Source organism: Eubalaena glacialis, chromosome 5 (genome assembly GCF_028564815.1).
Source record: "Eubalaena glacialis isolate mEubGla1 chromosome 5, mEubGla1.1.hap2.+ XY, whole genome shotgun sequence".
NCBI classification, from domain to species: Eukaryota; Metazoa; Chordata; class Mammalia; order Artiodactyla; family Balaenidae; genus Eubalaena; species Eubalaena glacialis.
The window spans coordinates 146,442,256-146,469,085 of record NC_083720.1 but is presented as its reverse complement, the minus strand read 5'-3'; the positions used below and the strand labels follow the sequence as shown (position 1 = coordinate 146,469,085).

Sequence of the window (26,830 nt, the reverse complement as noted above, 5' to 3'; positions counted from 1 at the left end):
TTGGCTTTTTGTTTTGTCTTATTTTATGGAAAACCTAAGGAGAAATCTCCATGCTATTAAAGTTTATCTTCACAAGCAAAATGAAAGAATTTAAAAAGCAAAAGAGTAGAGTTCTTATGATTTCTCAAGGAATCTTCATGTCTTGGCATTTGTCTTTCTCACCAATCACAATCCCGTTACTGAATGTCATCATCCCTTATTGATAAGCTAATAATACTTCACACTAACTCTCAAGAATGTAGGAACAGACCTGTCACAGTCAAAATCTTACTTGTTAGCTACTCACCTCAAAATGCTGGGTCTGTCTGCCGTCCTTTTCATTTTCTTTGCTACAAACAAAATATCATAAAATGTCATTCTGTTTTATAACAATGCTTTTCATTCATTGAAATTATGATTTCACTTATTTTAGAAGCTCAACAGCTCTAAATAAAATTCTTATGAAATTCAAAAACAAAACAAAAAAATTAATCAAAACGAAACAAAACTAGAAACAACACAAAACATGAATATGGTTATCTGCCTTTAACAGCACCATGGTAGATTTTTCCATTTAAACATTTTCCTCGCTATAAAATACTGTTGGTAAACATATAGTCCTTTAATTCTACTCTTTTTAGTTCTTACAATGCACATTGCACTGAATGAAAAAAAAAAGTCTATTCACATTCTTATAAACAGTTTAAGGAGAAAACTCTAAAATTACCTTCCATCGGACATCAGTTCAACATCATCAGGTACAATCCTTTCATGAGATGGCGTGGGATTGAGACTTTCCATATTCTGTAACAAAACGAACCATTTGTTGCCCAGTAGGAATGGTAAGATGTATGCAACAACAGACCCTCCTTTCTTTAAAATAGAAACATCAGATAACAAGCAGATATTACTTCTAGTCATCAGAGTCCTATCTTTAAAATTATGACAGTTTATTACACACTGCTGGCATAAAATTATATGCTGAACTTTACCATTCCATTAACAAAGATATCTAATAGCAGCATAGAAACGGTCATTGTGGCCTATAACGTTCTTGTTAGTTAATATCCACATTTTATAGCTAAACATAAACAAAACCCAGACTCTCAGAATATCAGGGTGGCATTAGAACTAGACTGGAGGAATCTGACCTCTAATGTAATCAGAAGCCAATGTAACATTCATTGCCTATTTAACATCTTTTCAGTATATATTGACAATATGATCTGGGGTAATATGTAGCTTATATCTAAGCTATAAAATATCCATAAAAAGACATGGAGTTAACTTGAGAACCTTTCTTTCTGTGATATTTAAAGTTAATCTTTATATTAGCCAAGATGGAAAAAAAATATAAACACGAAACTTACTTCAAATAGCGTGTATTTCAGGCTGACCAAGAGGGCTTAATGCTTATCAGGAGGTATATTTCTAAGGTTTTCTGACTGCCTCTGTAAAAACGGCCAACAGTTTCTAAATACAACTCAGGTGACTGAGCACAGAGTAAGTAAGCCGTCCCCATGCAGGAAGATTACAAATATGCAAACAAGAGCTCGTTTACATTTGGTAGACCCAAATACAGAGCTGCCTTGGAGATTTGGAACCGAATTTTGTTGAACTCAAAGATTCATATCTGCATTAAAAGACCATTTAGCACAATCCATGTACTCTGTGTTATCGAAATAAAGAACACATAGTGAAGCAACATGTATTCATCTACATGTTTATAATCTCTCCTTATGAAAAGCCCGTTGGAAAGTATATCTGATTAAGGTTCACAATGATCTCATGAAATTGACATATATAAAAATCTTCACAAAATAAGCATATAATTAGAGTGGATAACTAATCTTTGGCTTGGTAATGGATAAATATTTTCTATTTATGGTGGTGTGGCCAACTTGTCTGGAATTCTTAAAGTTTAAAACCCTAAGCTCGGGACTTCCCTGGTGGTGCAGTGGTTAAGAATCTGCCTGCCAATGCAGGGGACACGGGTTTGATCCCTGGTCCAGGAAGATCCCACATGCCGCGGAGCAACTAAGCCCATGCGCCACAACTACTGAGCCTGCGCTCTACAGCCCGCGAGCCACAACTACTGAGCCTGTGCACCACAGCTACTGAAGCCCGCACACCACAGCTACTGAAGCCCGCACGCCTAGAGCCCGTGCTCCGCAACAAGAGAAGCCACCGCAATGAGAAGCCTGCGCACCGCAATGGAGAGTAGCCCCCCCTTGCTGCAACTAGAGAAAGCCCGCGCACAGCAACAAAGACCCAACGCAGCCACAAAAAACAAACAAAAACCCTAGGCTCCATCAAGAATAAAAACAAAGGGAGACAGCATACCATAATAGCTATCATGGTGGCTTTGGAGCCAGAATGTTTGGGTTGGAATCTTAGCTCCACCATTTACCAACTGTAAGACCCTACTTGACTCTCAGTTTCCTCATCTGGAAAAGGAGGATGGCAACAATACTTAACATAGGGTGGTCATAAGGATTAAATGAGATAATACATGTAAAGCAGTAAAATAATACCTTGTACTTTTAATGAATAGCAGCTGTGGTTGTTGATGTAATTATGACTTCTAAAACTGTGAAATCTCCAAGGAAATATTTTGCTGCTATTTGCCCACAGTTAAGGTGACGTTCTAGGAACTAGTAAGAAAGTGTTTGTGTCTGCCATTTCTGCACACCAATGTACATGTTTAGGTAATTTACACAGTTAGATAATTTTAGAATGGAGCTGAGAAATTTAAAAAAAATTATAACCACATTCAATTATACTTACTTTTTTTTTTAAAATTTATTTATTATTTATTTATTATTTATTTTTGGCTGTGTTGGGTCTTCGTTTCTGTGCGAGGGCTTTCTCCAGTTGCGGCAAGCGGGGGCCACTCTTCATCGCGGTGCGCGGGCCTCTCACTATCGCGGCCTCTCTTGTTGCGGAGCACAGGCTCCAGACGCGCAGGCTCAGTAGTTGTGGCTCACGGGCCCAGTCGCTCCGCGGCATGTGGGATCCTCCCAGACCAGGGCTTGAACCCGTGTCCCCTGCATTGGCAGGCAGACTCCCAACCACTGCGCCACCAGGGAAGCCCATACTTACATTTTTATACCTCTAAAGTTTGAGTTAGAAGAGGACTCTCTAAAATGGCTCTCATTAAGCCAAAGCGTAGTTGCTCTTATTACCTGAATGTGATCTTCCTGATAAAGAGGGATCTATCTATGACAAAGAATCTTTGTTCTCATTGGTAATCTTCAATAGATGATCAAGATCTTTAGTGTAAGATCTAGTGCAATAGCATTAGGTTTTCCTGATGCTCTGACACATGAATTCCTAGGGGAAGCACAGCCCTCTACCTTCACATCACTTTAAAACACTGGCAACGAAATACATTTACAATCACAGTAAATACAAATGACTGTTTCAGAAGAAATAAAAACCCTCAGCTTGAGGCTAAGAAATATTCAGAAAGAGAGAAGAAAAAATAAACCATAATATTATTATATAAATTTAAAGATACTGCAGTTAGAAAAATGTTAGAAGACTGATTTTTTTCCAAAACTGAAAGAACCAAGATTTAAGCAATATAGGTTTTGAGAATGATAGAAAAAAAGATAGCTATGTTTTACAATAGCAAGCTCTGCAGAAAGCAGGTGTGAAATGTGAGAAATTTTAGCTGATTTCCAGGGTTAAAACAAGTAGTAACTTCAACTCCCTCGCCCACCCCACTTTTTAAAAAATGTTTGATCTGTGTGTTTTAGAACTCTCCAAGGACCTGAGTTTTTAATACATGTAATTGACAAAGGATGACTTTCAGTATTGTTCAGTATTCCTCTCTAAAGCTTTATAATAATTCCAGTTTTCTTGTTGTCCTCCACATGTCTGAGACTAGTGAATATTCATAGTCTGCTTTCACCAAAGCAGCATGCAAGTACACCGTGTTCCTTTGCTAAGGTAGCTGGGTTGCCCCTATACCTTTGAGAAACAGGAATCTGTGAAGAATGTGTTACAACTGGCAACCTACCCTAATTTTTTCAGAAGGAAAATAATAAAGGTAGTGAAGGTCCAGGAGTAGAGTAACAAAAGTACCTATTACCATGGGTGCAAAGCATTTTATAGATTCTAACTTGCATCCTTTGCCTAAGGGTTTAGGGAGGGAAGGTTAAGAAATAGATCAGCCATTTCCCCACTTCACTGAGATGGGGGGAAGGGGAAAATGGAACGTACAGGTCAAAATATTGGCTGAAATGTAGAAAGCTTCCATCGTAAGAGAAGTATGCTACTGGACTTTCAAACGCTCTGTAGTTGTTAATAGTGCTGGTCTTATGAGAAACACCGACTCAATGCCTTTTGAAGGTTTTAAACTGTTTTATGTCTCAAACACTTCTCTAGGTGTGGTAAAGGAGTAATTCATTGATGTTTTCATTTATTAAAGTTGAAGTAATAGAATTCTTATTAAAAATAATGCCTTATTGCATTAACTTAATTTTAATTAGTCTTCTAAAGTTAGGATCTTTTAAAGGTAATAGGTAATTTTAAGAAATAGCAAAGAACAGATTACGTCTTTATGTAGAATTTGATAAAATTGCTTTTAGAATTGCGTTAAAAAAAGACAGATAAAGCCTAGTTCTGCTTCATAGAAGGCCTACCAGTGACTTTCAAAACATACAGATTTTCTATGATATAATTTACTTGGACAATTTTTGGGTGTCAGAAGAAACTGAATTTTAAGAACCACTCTCCTCAATTATAAAAATGACCTCAAGTCTATAAAGAGCAAAAGCTTCGAAAAAATTAGCTTTAGACTGTGGAATTTATTTTCAATTTTTTCCCCTGGCCCCCTCTCTGTTTTGGCATTGACAGCTAGGCTCAAAACTTGTTTGACCACTGAAGCACTTGAAAACACTTGGAGCAAAAACAAATTTGTCTTCTAAAACTATAAAATGCTGACAAAGCCTTTATAGAGGACACTCAAAAAATGCCTTCTCTCGGTATACAAACAGCTCTGAAGGCTGCACGGAACACTGCTAGTCAAAACAAGTTCATTATTCTAACCTTGAGCTCTAAGAGAAGGTACGTGATATATTCTCATTAACAAAGGATTAATGGCAAATTTGAATTGCTTTTTGTATCCTTCTGTTTGATGTTTTATTATGCTTAAAACTGCATAAATTAATCCAGACTCAAAAAGAATTCCTGGCACTGTAAGAGGACACCTATGGAAGAGCCGGCTAGCTGTCCACCCAAGTCCGTTCCACCCTTCTCGCACAGCAATGCAGGAGCCACATGCCCAGTGACAGCGCATCCACAGCCCCTCTGGCAGGTAGACGGGGCCATGTGACTGACTTCTCTCCGACAGGCTGTGAAAAGTGGTATGTGTGTTTCCCAGGCCTGGCTAATAACCTGCCTCACCAGGTTCATGCCTTGACACTCACTTCTTCTCTCCTCTTATGAGCTGGAATGGAGATGAAACCCGCGAGTGCTCTGGAAGCTACTTGCTGAAGACGGCAGAGAGGCAGTTGGCCTGGGTCCCTGCAACGTGGCGTGGCGCAAGTGCTGTAACTCTTCTCCTGAGCCCTAAACTGCTTTAGATTGTCATGGGAGAAAGAACTTTTATGGTGTTCGAGGCATTGCATTTGGGGTCTTTTTGTTACCCAAGTTACCCTAAGCTATATGGCAACCATTCATTCGCTCACTTTTTTTTAACACATTTTTTGTGAGTGCTGAGCTATGCTGGGCACTGGGGTGCCATGGTGGATGGTGAACCGGCCAGACACTGGTCCCTGCCACTGTGACTCATGTATTTTGGTTACTGCTGCAACTGTAGCTTGTTACACTGTTAATATTATCTTCATTTTTAAGATGGGTGCTATCTGAATAGCCCTCAGCACCCCTGGGCCACACAGGTGCCAGAGTGACCCTTTCAAAAGGTACTTCAGAAAATGACTTTTTTTCTCTTTAATCTTCGAATGGCTCCTCATCTCACTCAAGGTAAATGCTCAAGATCTAAAGATGGCTACAAAACCTCAAGGGATCAGGCCCCTTGCTAGGCCTCTGACCTCATCTCCTACAACGCTCCTCCCTCAACTCTGCTTCAACCATGGTAGCCTCTTGTGCATCCTCAAAAGGCTAGGGCTGTTCTCCCTCCACCTGGATAGTCTCTCCCCAGATGTCCTGATGGCTCACTTTCTCACCTCGTCCAGGTTCCTGCACAAGCACCGTTCTCAGTGTGGCCTGATCTGAGGACTCAACCTGTGCAACGTCAGCTCTTAACCTCCCATCCATTTCCCATCTTATTTATCCTGCTTCACTTCTCTCCACAGCATATGCTGCCATCTGACTATACGCTGACTTGTTTCTTATCTGCCTCATCCTTCGAGAGTATCAACTTCAGGATGGCAGATAGTGTGTCTGTTTTGGTCACCATTTTGCCTTTACTGCCTAAAATAGTGCTTGTCACAGAGTTAATTGTCGTATGATTGAAGGAATGAATACTTTTAAATCAGTGGTTCAAATGGTGGGGTTTTTTACATTATATTGACACCACTCAGAAAATCACTGTCATGTAGTTTTGGACAGGAGTTCTTGCTGAGTTATACTGCATTAAAAACATGAGCTGAAACTTTCTGCATTAGGTAAATTATTGTTCCTCAGCAACAGATAAAATGGCTTGGAGTGGGACAGAGGGGAGAGTGGAGGCGTGAAAATATGCTGGGTGGCTGTCCTGATATTCCAGAAGAGTTATAAAAAGGGCCTCAGCTATGCGATGGCAATACAAAGGGAAAAGGGGGACATATTTTAAAAGCAGTCAACTAAATTTGACATGACTGAAAAGTTGGAAGAAAGATTGGGAGTAAGGAAAAGGAAAGGACTTCAAAAATGACTAAGAAGATGATGATCTAATGAAATCAGATCGGTAGACTGAGAGAAAAGAGACCAATGAGGAAAAGAAGATGAGTTTGATCTTCACATGTTGACTTGGGAGGACTATCTAAGGTGAGCTGCAGAGAGCATCCTAAATGTTGATTTCTAAGTCATCTGTACAGAGGTGACATCTGACACCATGGAATTAGAGAAGCTCTCATGGGAAGTGCTGATGGAAAAGAGATATAAGGCAATTATCTGCGTAACATTTACATCTAAGCATGTTTTGCGGAAGATCAGCCAGTAAAGGACACAGTAAAGAAGAATGCAGTCATTGAGGTAAGAGGACAAGGAGAGGTCAACATCCTGGAGGCCAAGGGAGAAAGAGTTCTGAGAAAATGAGAGTATCAAGCACCACAAGGACTTGGGGAGGTCAAGGACCAAGCAGACAACAGCACAGCGGTCTTAAAAGACCAGTTCCAACCACATGTCCACCCGGCGACACAGAGAAAGTGGTTTCTTAGAGAGGTCTCTAGAGGGGTAGAATTCAGATTACAGGGGTTGATGAGCAAGTGTGGAAAGAATCGGAAATGCAGATTGTTCAAAATTTTTGATGGCAAAACGAAGGGGAGAGACTGGCCATCAGAGCAGAGGAAGCAGAAACGAACGTAAACATGTACTGCTGTCAGTCTTTCCTGCTCTTTAGCACATTTCACTGCACTTAAATCTCACGCAAAACCAGAAAGAGATATTACTATTCCCATGCTACAGATGAAGTAACTGAGGCTAAGGAACATGCTCACTTGCCATAGCTATTCAGTGATAAAGTTACAACTGAAACTCAGGTCTGAGTGTAAGACCTATGCTCCTTCCTTGAACCCTGCCTATGATTTCAGAGGGTATATGTGACATTAAGTAGATGCTGTTTATGAATAAGAGAGCTACTAGACTATGTTTTTTTTTAATATATTAAATGTAAGGCTTATTATAGAATTAGTATAATCACACAAAGAATATTTGGAAAATATTCTTTGGGAGTAACAATTGCCTCTAATACTACCACCACTCCCATAATGCAATCATACAACTGTTTTAGGTATATTTGTCTTTTTTCCTAGGAATGAACATTTAAATATATATTTATATACATATATTCATGCATAAATGCATGCACTGTATATACTGCTTCATAACCTACTTTATTTTAAAAATCTATTCATTTATTTATTTTTGGCTGCGTTGGGTCTTCGTTGCTGTGTGCGGGTTTCTCTAGTTGCGGTGAGCGGGGGCTACTCTCCGTTGCGGTGCGCGGGCTTCTCATTGTGGTGGCTTCTCTTGTCGTGGAGCACGGGCTCTAGGCGCGTGGGCTTCAGTAGCTGTGGAACGCGGGCTCAGTAGTTGTGGCTCGCGGGCTCTAGAGCGCAGGCTCAGTAGTTGTGGCGCATGGGCTTAGTTGCTCCGTGGCATGTGGCATCTTCCTGGACCAAGGCTCGAACCTGTGTCCCCTGCATTGGCAGGCGGATTCTTAACCATTGCGCCACCAGGGAAGCCCCATAACCTACTTTTAATATTGAGAGAGAGTATCGTGGAATCCGAGCTCCACCACTTATGTGTGACCTTGGGCAGCTGTTTAATCTCCTGTGCCTCATTCTCCTCATGTTTAGAATAAGAATATTAAAAATAATAACTACCTTATGGATTATTGGAGGATTAAAATTGATAATATATGCAAAGCACTTAAAATACACCTTGCTAAACATTTTTCACTTTATTACATAGTTTTCAGAACCATAATTTTTATTCAATGCATAATATTTTATTGAATTGACATACAAATGTTACTCATCTGGTCTCCTACTTTTGAACATTTAAATTGCTTCTAATTTTCCATGATTATAGATACTCACGTGGTGAGCAAATTAATACTTACAGTCTTTTCCATATTTACAGTGATGTCTCTAGAGCAGGGTGGCAGAGGTAGGATTATTAGATACACTGCATGACTGAGTTACAGCTTTTGATTCAAACTGTTAAATTGTGCCCTAGAAAGAATGTTTCTAGAGACAGAGACATTTTCTAGGCTGACAGAAATAAGCCAGTGGAGAGGAAGCAATGAAAAGTGTCTGTATGAGTGAGTGAGTGAGTTTGTGTATGTGTTTGTTCACGTACATGGGGTGGGGAGATGGATGTAGAAAACAGAATTTCCAAGGATACTTAACCTTAGAGTTAACCTTAGAATTTAGAAAAACCACTTTATCATTTGAGCAGGTGAGAAAATAAAATGGGTGGAGATCTAGAGAAATTTTGAAGCAGGAGTGAGGGAAGCTGTTGAAACACAAGCTGGCTCTCTTAGGTCTTCAAAATAAACCAGGGGGCAAGGTTTCCTTCTGAGCAAGGCTGAAAAGCACAGGTGTGAGCTAGCAGTGCCAGGAGAGAGGAAAAGGTTGGGACCATGGCGATAACTAGAGATAAGGCAGAGCACTCGAATGCCACTCACTACTTTCTGAGCTCTGAATTATCTGTAGTCTCTCAGTCTCTGCTGGTCATGACAGCCCCGAGATGAAAAAGGATAAGGGAAAGTACGCAGACAGTTCCCACTTTAGAGATTCCAAATTTGCAAGATGCTTTTTTAGGTCACTTTGGCTGTGTTGTGGGCTGGTGAGATCACTGTGATATTATCACTCAAACTCTTCAGTCACTCTCTTCTCATTTTCTCTGGAAGATGGTTTGCTCCCATCTCTCCATCAAAACTGCTCTTACTGAGTGATCTCCAGCTTGGTAATTCCAGCGGCTAAGCTCTCAGTCTTCTACTCGGCCAATCATCTGACCTTCTCTTTCCAACTCAAGATACGTGGTTCACTTGGCATCCAGGACACCAAACGCACTTCATTTTTTTCTACTTTGCTGGGGTCTCCTTCTTGAGTCTCCGCTACTGGGACCTTGTCACCTCCCCATCCTTTACACGATCGTATGCCTCAGGGCTCACGGTCCCTGAGGCCACTTCCCTTTTCTGTCCATCCTCGCTCCCTCGGTTATCTCATCCAGTACACTGATTTCAAATAGCCTCTATCTGCTGCTGACTCCCACGATGCATCTCCAGCTAGGATACCCTCCCTAAACTCGCAGAAATCCAGCTGCTTTCCTGCTGTCTCCTCTTAGACATTTGACGGGCAGCTCAATCTTAACATGTCCAACACTGAACCATGACATTATCACCCAAACTTCTGTCTTCTCCATCTCGGTAAACTGGCCACACAAATCTTCTAGTTGCCAAAAAGCTCGGAGTCATCTTTGACTCCTCTATTAGTTTCACTAATAACCCCACAGTTACGTAATGTCAGGAAATCCTGTCAATTCTATGTTCAAAAATATATCCAGAATCCACTTATTACCTCATGACTACTGCAATACACCACTCCAGGAGGACCCATGTACATGTTAGTCAATATGAACAACGCCCCCTAGACTACTGCATTGTGCAGCCTGCAAGGCAATACGTGCTGGCTCTGGTATCACCTTAGTTCACACCATCATCAGCGCAAACCTAGATTATGGCAAGAGTTTCCTAACGGGTTTTCCTGCTTCTTGCCCTTGCCTGCTTACTGTCTATTTTCAACACAGCAGTCAAACCAAATTTCAGTAAGTCACATCACTGTTCTACCTGGAACCCTCACATGGATTCTTATCTCACCTGGAGTAAAGGCAGAGTCCTTAACAACAATCTAGGAGGCCCTCCTTAATCTGTTCTCTCCCCCCCGCCAACTACCTCTTTCACTTTCCTCATTCTCTTCTAACCGTAACAATATCTTTGTGGTTTCTTGAACATTCCAGATGAGTGACTGTCTCGGGGTCTCTGCAACCTGCTGTGATAGTATGGCTTGTTTCCTTACTTCCTCTAGGTCTTTACACTCAAGTGTCAAATTCTTGGGAGGTCTCCTCTGACCACTCTCCTTAAAATTGTATCCCCTGCCCTCTCACAATTCCTATCCTCATTTCTTGCTTTATTTCTTGCTTAATAGTCATCACTATCTAATATATTTTATGGTTTACTTTTTTTATCTTGATTTTGTCTGTTTCCCCTACTGGAATGTAGGCTCCGTGAGGGCAGTGATTTTTGCTTGTTTGTCTCACAGCTGTATCCCTAGATTCTGAAATATTTCCTGGCACACAGAAGGCATATAATTATGTATGTTTTTCCAGCTATAGAAACAAAAGTTTAGTCAGTGTATAAAGAACTTGAAGTGGGAGAAGGTTTTGGAGGAGAGTGGGGTAAAGTAAAAATAGAAGGTTAAAAGTAAGTGGGAAGTTAAGATGCACAACTGCACTTTGGACTAGTCTAAATACTAGTCAGTGGTATGTTCCCTGGCTCTTTGCTTTGTGGTGACCTGTGAAGATGAGATTTATAATCAATGGAATATGAGAGTCAGAAAAGATCTTTGAGAATACCCTCACTTCACAGATGAGGAAGTTTTGCTTCTGTCTCAGTTGTGTTGGCGGGGTTTTAAATTATTCATTGCAACAAAGACACGGTCCACCTAGCTCACTTACGTTAACATGTGACCTGCATAATCCTGGAATGCAGTAACTGGCAGCTAAGGTGGAGACAAACCCTTTCACAGAAAAAAGACCACAATGGAATTAGGCTCTCTCCTCCAAATGTTTTTAAACAAAGACGGTGTCCATAGTTTTAGCAATCACACACATATTCTAAGGAATAAATGTACTTTCCCACTTTTATGAGCTATTACCACCTACCTAATTAAGATACTATTCCTGGTGGAAAAAAAAATATTGATGAGTTAAGTTCATTTTAAAAGGGATTCAGAGAAGTACATTCTTCTCTGAGAAGCCAAGTGTCAGACTTTTAGTCACTGTAATTCTCTTCGGTAGATAAACAAATCATGGGCCAAATAAAGGGCTAATGGAGTTAGTATCATTTAGTTTATTAAAAATGTTACTTTTCCCCCTAATAAGAATTAAGTTAGTGTTAAAAACCATTTAATGTGCAATGGTTCCAAAGCTTACATTCTGTATTGGGAGAACTGTGTCAGACACGGGTCTGACGTGGATGATTGCCATTCTAGCTGATCAATTTATTTCTAGAAACAGGGTACCAAGACATGTGGAAGAAAATGGAATAAACATGTTTTCCCCAGATTTGTATTTATGCATATTTTATTTAGGGAATAAAACTGGGAATCTTCTCTGAGCACATGCAGAAATTGACAATGGGAAAATGAGTGGCCCATAAGTTTTGCTAAATTTACAGAAAACGCAGCATGGAGGTAAAAACTGCTCAGAGACAAAGCAGAACAGAGGCTTTACACATTTTAAGAATGGATATTACCCATTACCTATTTTTATTAGGGACGCTAGTTCATGTTATATTATAAAATTCATCTTCAGGTTTTTTTTTCTTTTTTTTTTTTGGTTAAATTTCTCCAAACTACAGGGAATTAGAAGACAGACTTTTGTTCTCACTTTTCAGAGAAACTGAAACATACACAAAAAAGGATGACATATATTTATAGTTAAACTGCATAAATATTTAGTTATTGACTAAAACCACCTGCAATAACTTATGTATCAAATTAACGATCCAGAGTTCAGGTCTGAGGTAACCGTGTAGGAGATTAATTTTTTTGCTTCTGAGTAATATAGGAAAAAAACTATTTATAGTGTACAGCTTTGAAATTAAATTTCTGAACACAGAGAGATTTCTGAACACAAAGACAGTTGACCCTCTTCCTGTAATGTATTTTTCTTTCACCTCACTTTAAGTTCATTCATTAATTTTTTTCTTACATATTCATATAGAGAGGAACAAATAAAATGGGGGAATATAAGGAAAAATGCTTTGACCATTTTATTCCAAAAATAAAATTTAAAAATGCTCAAAAGAATGAGAGGAAACTCAGACCGATTTCAATAACATGGAAACCGAGGCATGTGTGGCCCCTTGTTCCTTTGGCAAAATGTAATCTACCTTGGACTTGATTCTTATGTTTATGAAAAAGAAATACGTGTGTATACTTGGTAGCTCTTTTTCAGAACTCATGCTCTATAATTCTGTGAAACTCCACATTGATATTTTTTACAAAGCAAGGAAAAGAGGTGTGATAGTCCCTAACTGGCCACAAGTAAAAATTTTACGGCAGTATGCACTTACCACAAGACTATCTTGATGTTCACTGAGCTCAGAAAGTTTGCAACTGGATTTCTGACGTTTCGGTTTGCCCCTTTCTCCAATATAACCAGAAGTATTTTCATGTAATTTTTCCGCTTCATGATGAGTATTCAAAATACATTCATCAAGGTTGTTGAACCCAGAAGGAATATTTTCTTTGTTGATAAGTCCCCTTGAATTGAAAAAAGATTTAGCTTAATTTTACTGTAAAAGGTAAAAGGGACATTTAAATGACATTGCCACTGCATCACACAGAAAGTCAGAAGAGGACTTGGAAATCCCAGGTTGCATCTTTGATCAAAATCTGACCAGAGCACTGCTCCTGAGACCACTTGGTGCCGAATATATCACATGAAGAGAGAAATCATTCCCAGAGGCAAATTGGCAAGGGCTATGTCTCCACCAATGAACAGCTTTTGCATTTGTACCGAAAGTAATCTGTATTCAAATCAGGAGAATAGTGCAAACTTACAAAGACATTTCCCATAATTCATAGGTTTTATATAAATACACACACACACACACACACACACACACACACAAATCTTATAAAGTAATATAATGTATGAAGAAAAATCTGAAAATGAAATATGTCTTTTTCTCCAGAATGGAACACTGATTCTCCCAATTGCAAAAGACTTAGCACAGTAGAAATGCATTAATACCTAAATCTGCATTAGATAAATCTTGGTAGAAATAGTATAATAAAAACTATGGAATACAAGGCATTTTAACTGAAATATGGATTCATTACTTCCCAGTACAAGTTTCTGGATGTAAGCTTATAACTAGAGTTCCTTCATGACTTAGTTTTAGACATTTTAATTACAGAATTTAATTCATTTAATGCTCTTGAAATAGTTTTCCTTAAGTATTTTAACATTCCCTTTTAAGAGGTTTTCACAAAATTAAATTACTTAGCAAAATGTTTATCCTTTACTACATCACAGAACAAATTAAACCATCAGTGCAGCACCATGGCTTGGTCAGGTACAAATGAATGAGACTTTATACGCTCCCTCATGGTGTGACCTTAAAGGTACCTCCCTGCAGCTAGAGGTTTTCATACTAAGTGAAGTAAGTTAGAAAGAGAAAGACAAATACCATATGATATCACTTATATGTGGAATCTAAAATAGACACAAATGAACTTATCTATGAAACAGAAACAGACTCAGAGACATAGAGAACAGACTTGTGGTTGCCAAGGGAGAGGTGGGGAGGTGAGGGATGGAGTGGGAGTTTGGGGTTAGTAGATGCAAACTACCACACATAGAATGGATAAACAACAAGGTCCTACTGTACAGCACTGGGAACTATATTCAATATCTTGATATAAACCATAATGGAAAAGAATACAAAAAAGAATGTATATATGTGTGTAACTGAGTCACCTTGCTGTACAGCAGAAATTAATACAACATTGTAAATCAACTATACTTCAATTTAAGAAAAATATATAAAGGTATCTCCCTAAACACCCAAAGCTGTTACCTTGAAATAAATGAGCTCCAAAGAGTAAAAATAGATGACCATATTTTACTATCAGTTCAATCATATCCCCAAGTGAAAGATAACATTAAATATTTATTCTGCAATTTAAATTCACATCATGTCTTAGATAGGTTATCATGGAAGCAACATTACGAATTAAATATTATCATAATATTTTCAAAGTTATACTATCTTTGGTGATTTTTAATACTCCATATTTAATTTAGTCTTATTTTATACAACTTTTAATGTACAAATATGTAGATTTAGTAAAATTACATAAAAGATGTATGTAACATTTATAAGAAATATCCTAAGTATAAAATAATTGAAGACATGAGGAAAAGTTGAGAAGGACTCACATGCCGGCACATATACAAACACACTTAAATCTCTCCCCTCCCTGCACTGAGACCAGTGCCTTCTGTGGATGGCTAGATGAGTTTGGTCTCAAATTCACAATCATTTATTTTACTATTTAAATTTGTCTTCTTCTTTCTCTTCATATTTTCCCTAACTCCTGGGGTATAAATCCAATTGTAATTTTTTAATGGAGGAGTTTTTAGGTTTGAAAGTTGTTACGGACTAAATTGTATTCCCCCCAAATTCATATGCTGAAGCCCTACCGCCAATGTGACTGTATTTAGAGACAGGGCCTCTGAGGAGGTAATTAAGGTTACGTGAGGTCATAAAGGTGGGAACATAATTCAAGAGGACTGGTGTCCTTAAAAGAAGAGGCAGACACCAGAGAGCACAGCGGAAAGGCCATGTGAGGACACACTCACTGAGCAGGCACCGTCAGCAAGTCAGAGAGGTCTCAACAAAAACCAACCCTTGGGCTTCCCTGGTGGCACAGTGGTTAAGAATCCGCCTGCCGGGCTTCCCTGGTGGCGCATTGGTTGAGAGTCTGCCTGCCAATGCAGGGGACACGGGTTCGAGCCCTGGTCTGGGAGGATCCCACATGCCTCGGAGCAACTAGACCCGTGAGCCACAACTACTGAGCCTGCGCGTCTGGAGCCTGTGCTCCGCAACAAGAGAGGCCACGATAGTGAGAGGCTCGCGCACCGCGATGAAGAGTGGCCCCCGCTTGACGCAACTAGAGAAAGCCCTCGCACAGAAACGAAGACCCAACACAGCCAAAAATAAATAAAAAAACAAATAAATTTAAAAAAAAAAAAAAAAAAAAAAAAAGAATCCGCCTGCCAATGCAGGGGACACGGGTTCGAGCCCTGGTCCGGGAAGATCCCACATGCTACAGAGCAACTAAGCCCGTCCGCCACAACTACTGAGCCTGTGCTCTAGAGCCCGCGAGCCACAACTACGGAGCCCATGTGCCACAACTACTGAAGCCCGCGCGCCTAGAGCCCGTGCTCCGCAGCAAGAGAAGCCACCGCAATGAGAAGCCCACGCACCGCAACGAAGAGTAGCCCCTGCTCACCGCAACCACAGAAAACCTGCGCACGGCCACAAAGACCCAGCACAGCCAAAAATAAATAAACAAACAAATAAATAAATAAGTTAAAAAAAAAAAACACAAAACCAACCCTGTCAGCACCTTGATCTTGGACTTCCAGCCTCTCTGAACTGTGAGAAAATACATTTTGTTGCTTAAGCCCCCTAGTCTGGGGTACTTTGTTACGGCAGCATGAGCAGATGAATACAAAAGCTAAAAATTATTTTTAGAAATTAAAAGACCAAGTTTATTTTCTAATCTTTGTGAATACTGAATGAATGACTGGAATAAATTCTGTCCAAATAAATATACGAAAATCTGATCGTGCCGTTGTGTTCGGGTGGAAATCCTGTTCTCCTCAAAGGAAACTCTTTGCTCTTGTGTGGGTGAGCGCCTCTCGCTGCAGTGCCCACGTGACCGTGAGAAGCACAGGTGCACGACTCCTTCCCATGACATCGCGACAGGCTCAATCACACCCGGAACACTGTGATTTGACCTGAACTGAGATCTCGGTGGCCTCTCATTTTCACTATCTAGATCTTAGTTTTAGTTTTTCTTTGTTTCCGAGTTTCCTCCTCACCCCTACATACACACGTAATGTTCTAGCAATACTGAACTCTTCATTATTCTAAGATAGCACACTTTTCTTTTTACTTTGCAGTAGGAATTTAATATTTATATAACAAAAGATATGTATCATTTTCTAGTTCACTGTGTTTTGGAAGACTGAAACCATTTTCACCTGTCATGCCTTGCTTTTCTTTTTAAACAAAAGTTTATTATGAAATTTTCAAACACAGAAAAATAGAGGGACTATCGCCATGAATTTCCTTATATCCATCACCAAGAGTCAACATTTCCATGCTCCTGGCAGATGGTTAATTTTTTAGTAAGAAGTAAACTGAACCCTTTTACATAATGAATACATTCCTTAAACTTTCGCATTTTGATTGTAACAAATAATAATATAAGCCTGATAATGTTTCCTTATGAATTCAGACAAATAAGAAATCATGTGCACTAAAATGAAGTATTTATGGTCTTTGTCCTCTACATTGCTTATTTAAAAAATCTGCCGTGATGATATTACTGCAGACTTTATTGACTCTTTAGTCTCACCTTGAAATGTGGTGACTGTTGGCTTAAAGGATATTTTTTTAAATGGTTGCAGCTCTAAGTTGTTAAAGGCAAAATAACAGATCACAGATTTTTATTTTTCAAAACATTTTAAAACCACTCCATATGGCTAATAGCTTTGAATATAGTAAAGTCTAGCGTTAATCTTTCCTTACTTTTTAAGCAAAATCTGTTGGAAATCTTAGATGACGAGTCAATTATGTATAAGCAAACACTGAGAAAAACATACTTACTTTAGGCTACAATAATGATTCTTAACCTTTTCACAACTGACACCATGTTAGTGCATCTCCTGGGGACATATTGAAGAGGACCTTCATGGGGGCAAAAGTAGCAGATCTAGAGCTCTGAGAGATAAGGTCCTTGTTCCTCCAAAGTTGTGGAGAGCTTAGAGCAGCCATTCAGTACGGGCTGAGAGTTCAAGAGGAAGGACTATCAAGACACGATAGTGTCAGGTTAGGAGGGGCCTTATGACCGGGAAGGTGAGGCCAACAAGGACCATGTGAAAGGGACTTCTGAACGCCCAGACTACACACTACGGAAAAGCGTCAGGCAAGACTGTGAGTTACTTCTGCTATAAACAGTTTACACCCCAAGATTCTTTCACTCAATGCACAGCTGTGGTTTGACCACAATGAGTGGCCAGAATGAGCGGTGAAGGAACATCAGAGAAGAAAAATGAAAGGAAAGGCTAGAGCTTCATGGATACCTCTTTAGATGATTAGTCAGACTCTACCATTCCCCACCTCCTTTTGTTCCCCTGATGTTGATATTGAAAAACAATCAAGGTGCCTTATACTAGAAATATCCCCAGATGTGGGAAACTGTATTTAAATTCTGCAGGAGTGGTTACTCTGTGTTTCATATTTCTCTCCCTGTCTAGCCCCTGTTCACTTTTTTTAAAAAAGTTTTTATTGGAGTATAGCTGCTTTACAATGTTTCTACTGTACAGCAAAGTGAATCAGCTATATGTATACATGTATCCCCTCTTTTTTGGATTTCCTTCCCATGTAGGTCACCACAGAGCACTGAGTTCCCTGTGCTACACAGTAGGTTCTCATTAGTTATCTATTTTATACATAGTATCAAATATTGTATATATGTCAATCCCCATCTCCCAATTCATCCCAGCCCCCTCTTCCCCCTTGGTATCCATACATCTGCTCTCTATGTCTGTGTCTCTATTTCTGCTTTGCAAATAAGATCATCTATACCATTTTTTAAGATCCCACATATATGCGTTAGTGTATGATATTTGTTTTTCTCTTTCTGACTTACTTCACTCTGTATGACAGTCTCTAGGTCCATCCCTGTCTCAACAAAGTACCCAGTTTTGTTCCTTTTAATGGCTGAGTAATATTCCATTGTATATATGTACCACATCTTCTTTATCCATTCCTCTGTTGATGGACATTTAGGTTGCTTCCATGTCCTGGCTATTGTAAATAGTGCTGCAATGAACACTGGGGTACATGTGTCTTTTTGAACTATGGTTTTCTCTGGGTATATGCCCAGTAGTGGGATTGCTGGGTCGTATGGTAGTTCGATTTTTAGCTTTTTAAGGAACCTCCATACTGTTCTCCATAGTGGCTGTATCAATTTACATTCCCACCAACAGTGCAAGAGGCTTCCCTTTTCTCCACACCCTCTCCAGCATTTACTGTTCATAGAATTTTTGATGATGGCCATTCTGACTGGTGTGAGGTGATACCTCATTGTAGTTTTGATTTGCATTTCTCTAATAATTAGTGATGTCGAGCAGCTTTTCATGTGTCTCTTGGCCATCTGTATGTCTTCTTTGGAGAAATGTCTATTTAGGTCTTCCGCCCATTGTTTTGATTGGGTTGTTTGTTTTTTTGATATTGAGCTGCATGAGCTGTTTGTATATTTTGGAGATTAATCCTTTGTCCGTTGCTTCGCTTGCAAATATCTTCTCCCATTCTGAGGGTTGTCTTTTGGTCTTGTTTATGGTTTCCTTTGCTGTGCAAAAGCTTTTAAGTTTCATTAGGTCCCGTTTGTTTATTTTTGTTTTTATTTTCATTACTCTAGGCAGTGGATGGAAAAAGACCTTGCTGTGATTTATGTCAGAGAGTGTTCTGACTATATTTTCCTCTAAGAGTTTTACAATATCTGGCTTTACATTTAGGTCTTTAATCCATTTTGAGTTTTTTTTTGTGTATGGTGTTAGGGAGTGTTCTAATTTCATTCTTTTACATGTAGCTGTCCAGTTTTCCCAGCACCACTTATTGAAGAGGCTGTCTTTTCTCCACTGTATAGTCTTGCCTCCTTTGTCATAGATTAGGTGACCACAGGTGCGTGGGTTTATCTGTGTAGCCCCTGTTCACTTTTGCCCTTACCCTGCCGTGCTCCTCCCCGGCCCGCCCCAGGTGCCCACCGCCACCAGGACCGCTGTCCAGCCTTGTTCTACCACGCTCACGACCGCTTCCGGCCTCTGCTTGCTACCCCTCTGTCCAAACAACAAGGGTGGAAAGCACGATGTCGTGACACACTAAGGATTTTAAAAATGCAGTGTTGCTACATCCTGTGTGGCAAAAAATGAGGCAGAGGCTAAGAACAGTGTTAGGTGAATAATTGGTACTTGCTGTATAACACAATATAGGCGACACAGACTAATTATATACCTAAACACTTTCTATAAAGCTTAGTCAGTAGCTAATTTTAAATGTAAATACGTCCCGTATTATAATTTTCCTATTTTCTAAAGGAAATATTACAGCACCCCCTCCTATCCACCAGCTCTAAGACAAATATTTTTTAAAACGTGCTGCTTATACCACTTGAAAAGTCAGTGGGTTATATTACTGATACTTTTTAATTTCTAAAATTACATTTGTTAATATAGCTCTTAAACATCTTTATAATGTGCAGCATGGAATTTATTTATACTATTTATCTTTTGTATTTTCTTTAAGCAAAGAGAAGTTGCTTTTTTTCCATCAACATTTTGGTGTAGATTATGAGTCCAGGTGAAAAGGAACTAGGCAAACTAGGGCTTGGTTTAGTCTTTAACATTTAATAAGAATTTCAAAATAATAACTTTATAGAGACTAAATGCTAGATAAAATGACTAAATGTAGATAAAACTTTCAGGAAAAATATGGGACTATAGTCTATTATATATAAATTTATTTTCCTTGACAATTTAAATCATGATTATTCAATAAGATGAATGGTAATTATTCATTTGTATTTTATCAAATCTTTTAATGGAGAATAAAATTTGTTGTAATACTCTTCTTGAAATTCATGCTGAGAGAATGCCTTAAAATTAATCATTATAATAATAAAGAACTCAAGCATTTCCTCTTTTGTTAGACTTAAGCTCAACCTTTTTTCTAGTAAAACATCATCAACTGTCAGAGCATGACAGTAATATTCTGGTATTTAATCAGGTCAAAATAGTAGGGAAATCTGCTGGCTCACAAGCAGTCTGATAGCCAACTGAATGTTGTCTAACAAGGAAAAAAACCATCTCTGGACAGGCATGTGGTTAATTTTCTCCTCCAGTGGTTCAGGATCCCTCTAAATATTGACAAGATATTCATGAGGAAGCCATGAAATGTATTAAATCAGAGGTGGCTTCCCATAACATACAAAACATCTAGATGAAAAGGAAATACTTATTCAACCACTTATGAATTTCCAAATGCTAGCCAAGTTTAGAAGGGTCAAAATGAAAACTTAAAATTTTAACCTGAGTACTGAAACGAGAGTGTCTATAACACAGTCACTAATTCGGGTGTGTATTTTTAAAAGAAGAAGAGCAAATGCAAACAAGAAGTACCAATGCCAACTCACACGTCGCTGCCACGTCGAACTTCATCCTGCTCCTCAGACTGGCGTCGTCGCTGTTTGGTGGATGTGGAGAAAGATGCTGGTGATGTTCCAGATTCTGAGTCCTCTGAACTTTGGCCTCCAGAGCTATTAACATCCAAAAGATGTTGTTCTACAGCTGACCGGATGGTTCTTTCTAAGAGCCTGGTAAAAAAGAATGCAGAGTCAATCAAGCAATGAAACTTATCAATAACTGCGTTTAAAAATATGTCCCCGTACATAGAAAACACACTGGTGGCCGCCAAGGGGGAAGAGGCTGGGGGAGAGATGGGGTGGGAGGCTGGGGTCAGCTGATGTAAGCTTTTATATATAGAATGGAGAAACAACAAGGTCCTACTGTAGAGCACAGGGAACTGTATTCAGTATCCTATGATAAACCATAATGGAAAAGAATATGAAAAAAGAATGTGTATATATATATATATATATATATATATATATATATATATATATGTATAACGGAATCACTTTGCTGTACAGCAGAAATTAGCACAACATTGTAAATCAACTATACTTCAATAAAAAAAAGTCCCCGTAATATTGGAAATATCAGCATTTTCCATGGAACATCTACTACAGCTTCATGAGCAAAGACAGTATGAGGCATTAATCCCCAAATATTTGTGCTGTGTATTAAAAACAAAGCTACACAGAACAAATTCCACCAATGTGATAATTGTGTTTTCCATCTTTGTGAGTCCAGGATTACTGAAACACTCACAGCAGGTCTAGCAACAATTATAGGAGGCATTCAGGAAATAAAGATCATTTAATATAAGGCAGAATGAGGAAAGATTTTTTTCCTCATAGAGTAATAATGGACTTATTCTTACAAAGGTGAGTTTCTTCCAGATTTATACCAGTTCTGCAGAGGAAGACGGTATGATTTACAAAGCAAATTGGCACAAATGATTTTATGATGTCTAGTATCTCTTTGGAATCCCTTTAAGATAAAATTATATAGGCAACAATGCTATTAAAAAAGAACACTTTACCAGAGCAATTACTCCTCATAACAGAATGGTAAAATCTTTCTGAACCTCTATTCAATTAAGTTGTAATATATATGATTGAAGCTGTATTCATGCAAACACCCCAATGTATATTACTGGAGATGGAAGGATAGATTTACTTTGTTCAACCTGAAGAAAACAGGTAAGCTCAGGGGCTAAAAAGAGTGCATGATAAGACAGATGAGGTATCATTTTTAAAGCTATATAATCTTTCAATGTGTCTAAACCCATTTTTATCACTTCATTTTTTAATTCTGAATAAGCAGGCATGAAAAATTCTAAACTGACACTCCTCAAAGCATGTTTTCCTTCACTTGAAAAAAAGGATCACATCCAAACTCATCAAATTGTATACATTAAGTTTGTGTATAGTTTTTTGTATATACACCTCAAAAAAGCTGTTAAAATTTTTAAAAACCACATATATATTTAAAAAATGGTCAGATTGAGAAACACATTCAGTGAAATAAAATGAGTTTTGAAAATTTAAGAACTTTAGATTTTCCAAATGTAGTTTTATAATAGACTCATAGTAATTTCATTAAAACTATTTTACAACAACGAGCAAGTACGGAATGACTAGGCATTAGAACTTTAATATCTAGAACTCTACATCCCAACGATTTGAGATTACCTAATAGTGGTACATAGGAAAGTGAATAAATTAATATATACATACATACCAAAGCCACACCTTTTCCAAACGTTATACAAGACATATAAGAAGTAAAGGTCATTAGGAAACAGACAAGAACACATCAGTCTTGGTATAATTCTGGAATCTCTTTAAAATTCTCAAAGATAAAAGACGTCAAACCTGCCCTCTGAGTGCTTCCTCACATAACAAGGAAGGGAAAAAAAAAAATCCCAACTCATCCTATTAGAGCCGAATTCATACCAATTAGTGTTCCTTCTAATTCTTTTCTCTTCTTCCTTATCACACATCTTCCCCTCCTCCTCCACCTGATCCCTGCTCATGGAAGATGCTCCAGAAGGCCCACCCAGGTCCCAGCAACGTCATAGGGATGAAGCACAACAAGCAGGCAGGGGTAGATAGCTGCAGTTTAGATTTCAGTCTAAGTGCGGTTGGTCATCTTAGGAGGAAAAAGACATGCGATGGACATAATTCACAGAGCACTGCCCCTGCCCTGTGGAAAAAGGACTTGCTGCCATCACTGATTTGCCTCCTTTTCTGTGTCCTATCAGATTGTAAAGGCCCCAGATTGTAAAGAGCACAAGGCATATTTGACATTAGACACCTAACACTATGCTTGGCATATAGCAGGCACTCCATACATGGAGGCTGATGCAAACGAACAAAGGAAGAAGTAAAATACACGGTTCATATTTCCACCGTTAATGGCAAGACACCTCCCAAAGCACACAGACTGCTTTGCACGTATTAACTGACTGACACGATTTTGACTAAAATCAACAGAAAATCTCATATGTTCACACGGCTGAGGGGTCTCCAGTCACACAACCCACACAGAAGCTCAAATAGGAACATTTCTTATTTAGTCTTCTCCTCTGGGTGGTTTTAAAAATCATCATTGGTTGCTTATTATATTAATCTTCCAATGCTATACACCATCAGAAAAGCTTTTTTACTGTTTAATACATGAGAGGAGGGGAAAAAAGCCCAAAATCCGGATCACTTACTCTCCCGTTGCCGACACATTGCTGACTTGGGATACATGGGCACTGTAGAAAAGAAGCAAAAGAAAGGAAGCCAGGTTAGACAGAGGACCAGAGACTGCGAATCCAACATGTGAGGGCATCCTGGGCTGAAAGTATTAGCCAGACCCTGAATGACCCTCACATGACATTTAATTATCCACTGACGGATGCTGATTTTCACCTGTCTCTAGATTAGAGATGGCCCTGGGTGCATATTCCCAAACAGCTTTTTTTCTCCATGTTAAGATGTCCATGACAGATAGTTTCAAAGGTGACCCCTGAAAACAAGTGACCCCTGAAAACCATCTCTGCCCCTCAGACTATTGCCATGGCCCTAGTCTGGGGTCTTTGAATTTTCCCCAAATGTTAATACGATTGCTGCCGACTGCTTTCCTGCTACCAACTCCCCCATCCCTGCTCTCTGCAACCCAAGTCTGTTCCCTCCTGCCCCACTCCCTCCAGACCTGCAGACAGAAGCATCTTCCTAAAACTGCTCTGAACATAGAGCAGGGGCCGTAGGGGACAGAGAACAAGGAACAAACACTGTTTTCTACACGACTCTAACTGAGCCACATTTTCTGCCTAAGTTCCTCAAGATGGAAAATACCTCAAGCTCTATAATGTTTCATCTTAACACCTAATTTATAGCCCTTTTATTGAGCATTTATAAACTTCCTCTAACCTTCCCATTTTCTCCAAAGCCTGAATTCCTTCGAAAGTATTAAAAACTAGTCAGTAAAAAAAAAAGTAGTCCATATAAAACGGAATGGTGAAATGAGAGAACACTATCTGATTAGCACGCTTCAGAACTTCACCCTTTTGTCCCCATTCTACTTTCATATAAGCACAGTGTGGGTCGAGGCTGGCATCTGTTTTAACCATATCAGTGTGAGTACTTTCTTACATTCTGCCCTGTAGTGCTTAATTGGCTTCTAAATCAAGATTCAAAAGTATCTATGTTGAAAATGAGATTAAAAAAAAAATCTTCAGTGCATGTCAAACTACAGTTTTGCCTAATAGATCTAACAGTTCTCCCATTTTTACTTTCTTCTTTGTAGAAGACACCTGAAGAAAATAAAAGCTGTTAATGACCAATACTGATGGTTGCCTTTCAGTCACTCCAAGCATCCTCATTTATACTACAGAATTCCAGCATGTGAATGTGTTGCTTTGGAATCATCTGTCGAGTTTTTCTTCCACGTACATGTACATGTATATCTCATCCCTTTCCATTTAGAACCTAAGTGCTTCAAGGGATTGTATAATATTTCTCATTTTCTTTCATGACAATACCTACGAATACCACCAGCACAGTACTCATTATCCCAGAGGTGAGCAACAGACACTCACTCTTTAACCCCAGAGAATTCCTTTAGCTAAAGGTGTAGCTCTTTGTCATGGTCACAAACCACAGCCAAGTCCCAGAAAAACTGCATAAAAGAGTGCTATTGTTCACAAGGGAAACGTATGAGAAGAATCTTCATTAATAAATGAATGAACAAATGAATAAACCCGAATGCTTAATGAGTGCTCACTATGTTTCAGACATTGTGCTTAGTATTGTTTACATAGCTTTTCTCATTTACTGTTTACAATAACCCCATGAAGTAGGTACAATTGTGTTTTTTCCCCTATTTTCAAATGAAGAATTTAGAGAGGTTAAGTCACTCACAGTCATAGAGCCAAGAAGTAGATGAGCTGAGATTTGAACCAAGAAAGTTTTAGCTTAGAGTCTAAGCTCCTAATCACTACACTCAACTTTCTGAATCCATCACTCACTAGAAGAAAGACTCACTAGAGTCATCTTCCTATATGGAGGCCTGGACTTAGGTATTTAACTTTGCTTTTAATTACAACCATTTCTGCCTCACAATACCTGCTATTCATAGAGGTTCCCAGGTTACATAACCAACAATAAATCCTTTGCTGTTCTCTGTCCTGAGCTGGAACAGGCAGTCCCTGCTTTTGATGCTTGTGGCTCACCCTCTGTAAATTCAACACTGTATAATTAACTCCTGTACTCCACTTCTCATGCAGTTACACAACCTTGGTTTTGGGAGCAGGGGCCAATTTGAATAATGACTCCGGGAGAACATACAGGCGGGAAAAGAATGCAGACCTGCTAGATACTAAAACCATGCCAAAGACATATAAATATAATCAGCCAATCAGTCAGCCATGCCATCTCAGAATGAAGAGATATATTTCCTCTCCTCCCTTCTATACGCTTTTGACCTAAACTTCTTTTTGCTTATTAAAGCACACACCGATATTTTTATGTTTCTTTTGGGGCGGGGTGGGGGGGGGGGTAGGGAGGAGAAGATGAAAAAAGGCGAGGAAGAAAGAGAAATGGAAATGACAACAAATGGGACCGGGTTCTGAGATTCCTAACTCTCTGAGTAAGTGCTTCTCAAACTCTAATGTGCATCAGAATCACCTGGGATCTTGTTCACACACAGATTCTGACACAGTAGGTCTAGGTCTAGGAAAGGGGAAGCTGAGATTTTGTATGTCTAACACATTCCCCAGTGATTCTGATGCTGTTGATTTGTGGAAGACATTGATTAGCAAGGTTCCAAATTCTTGCAACTAAAATTCTTTTAGACTTCAGTGACTTAGATATCACAATTGCTATTTTTAAAGATTCTGAGTTATGAAGGTATGATTTGGAAAACATATGCTAATTGGAATGAATAAAAGGCAATACATCAAAATTTCCCTCAGAGCTTAAAGAAAAATGACCTGAGCCATCTAAATCAGTCTTAAAGAGCCTTTCTCAGAATGCAAAATAAATGAATAAATCAATAATAAGACTAAGTAATGAAACCATATTGATTTTTGTTAATACATTTATCTTAGGTCAAATTTATATTTTTGTGTTTTTGTAATAGGCCTTTGGAATTTTTGGTATTACTTAATGTGTCCATACTTCCATGCTTTTAAAATAGAATTTTTCTAAAGAAAGTATTTTTTTTAAATGCCAAGAAACAATTTATTATAGAGAGAAGAAAAATCTCTCATCCAAAATACAAAAACCTGTACAACTCTGCCACAATCAATACACATGAACTGTACAAATTCACACCAGTTCATAATTTACCAAACAAACTATGACTAACAAGGTTCACAAAATAGATGGTGGTTTATGGAAAAGACTTTTACCCAATT

At 38.8% G+C, this 26,830-nt stretch overlaps 1 protein-coding gene across 4 annotated transcripts in view; it reads right to left on the bottom strand.

Annotated features, from left to right (window-relative positions):
• FAM13A (family with sequence similarity 13 member A) overlaps window positions 1–26,830 on the bottom strand; it is a 333,205-nt gene that overhangs the window by 43,870 nt on the left and 262,505 nt on the right. For all 4 annotated transcript variants that reach the window (XR_009701148.1, XM_061192618.1, XM_061192617.1 and 1 more), the window contains 5 exons: window positions 23,645–23,686; window positions 20,934–21,113; window positions 13,013–13,202; window positions 707–783; window positions 287–329 (listed from right to left, as the gene is read on the bottom strand). Coding sequence is in view for 3 of the 4 variants with exons in the window: in XM_061192618.1 (XP_061048601.1) it covers window positions 287–329; window positions 707–783; window positions 13,013–13,202; window positions 20,934–21,113; window positions 23,645–23,686 (532 nt within the window). In the remaining variant the exon portion in view is untranslated. The remainder of the gene's footprint in view (window positions 1–286; window positions 330–706; window positions 784–13,012; window positions 13,203–20,933; window positions 21,114–23,644; window positions 23,687–26,830) is intronic.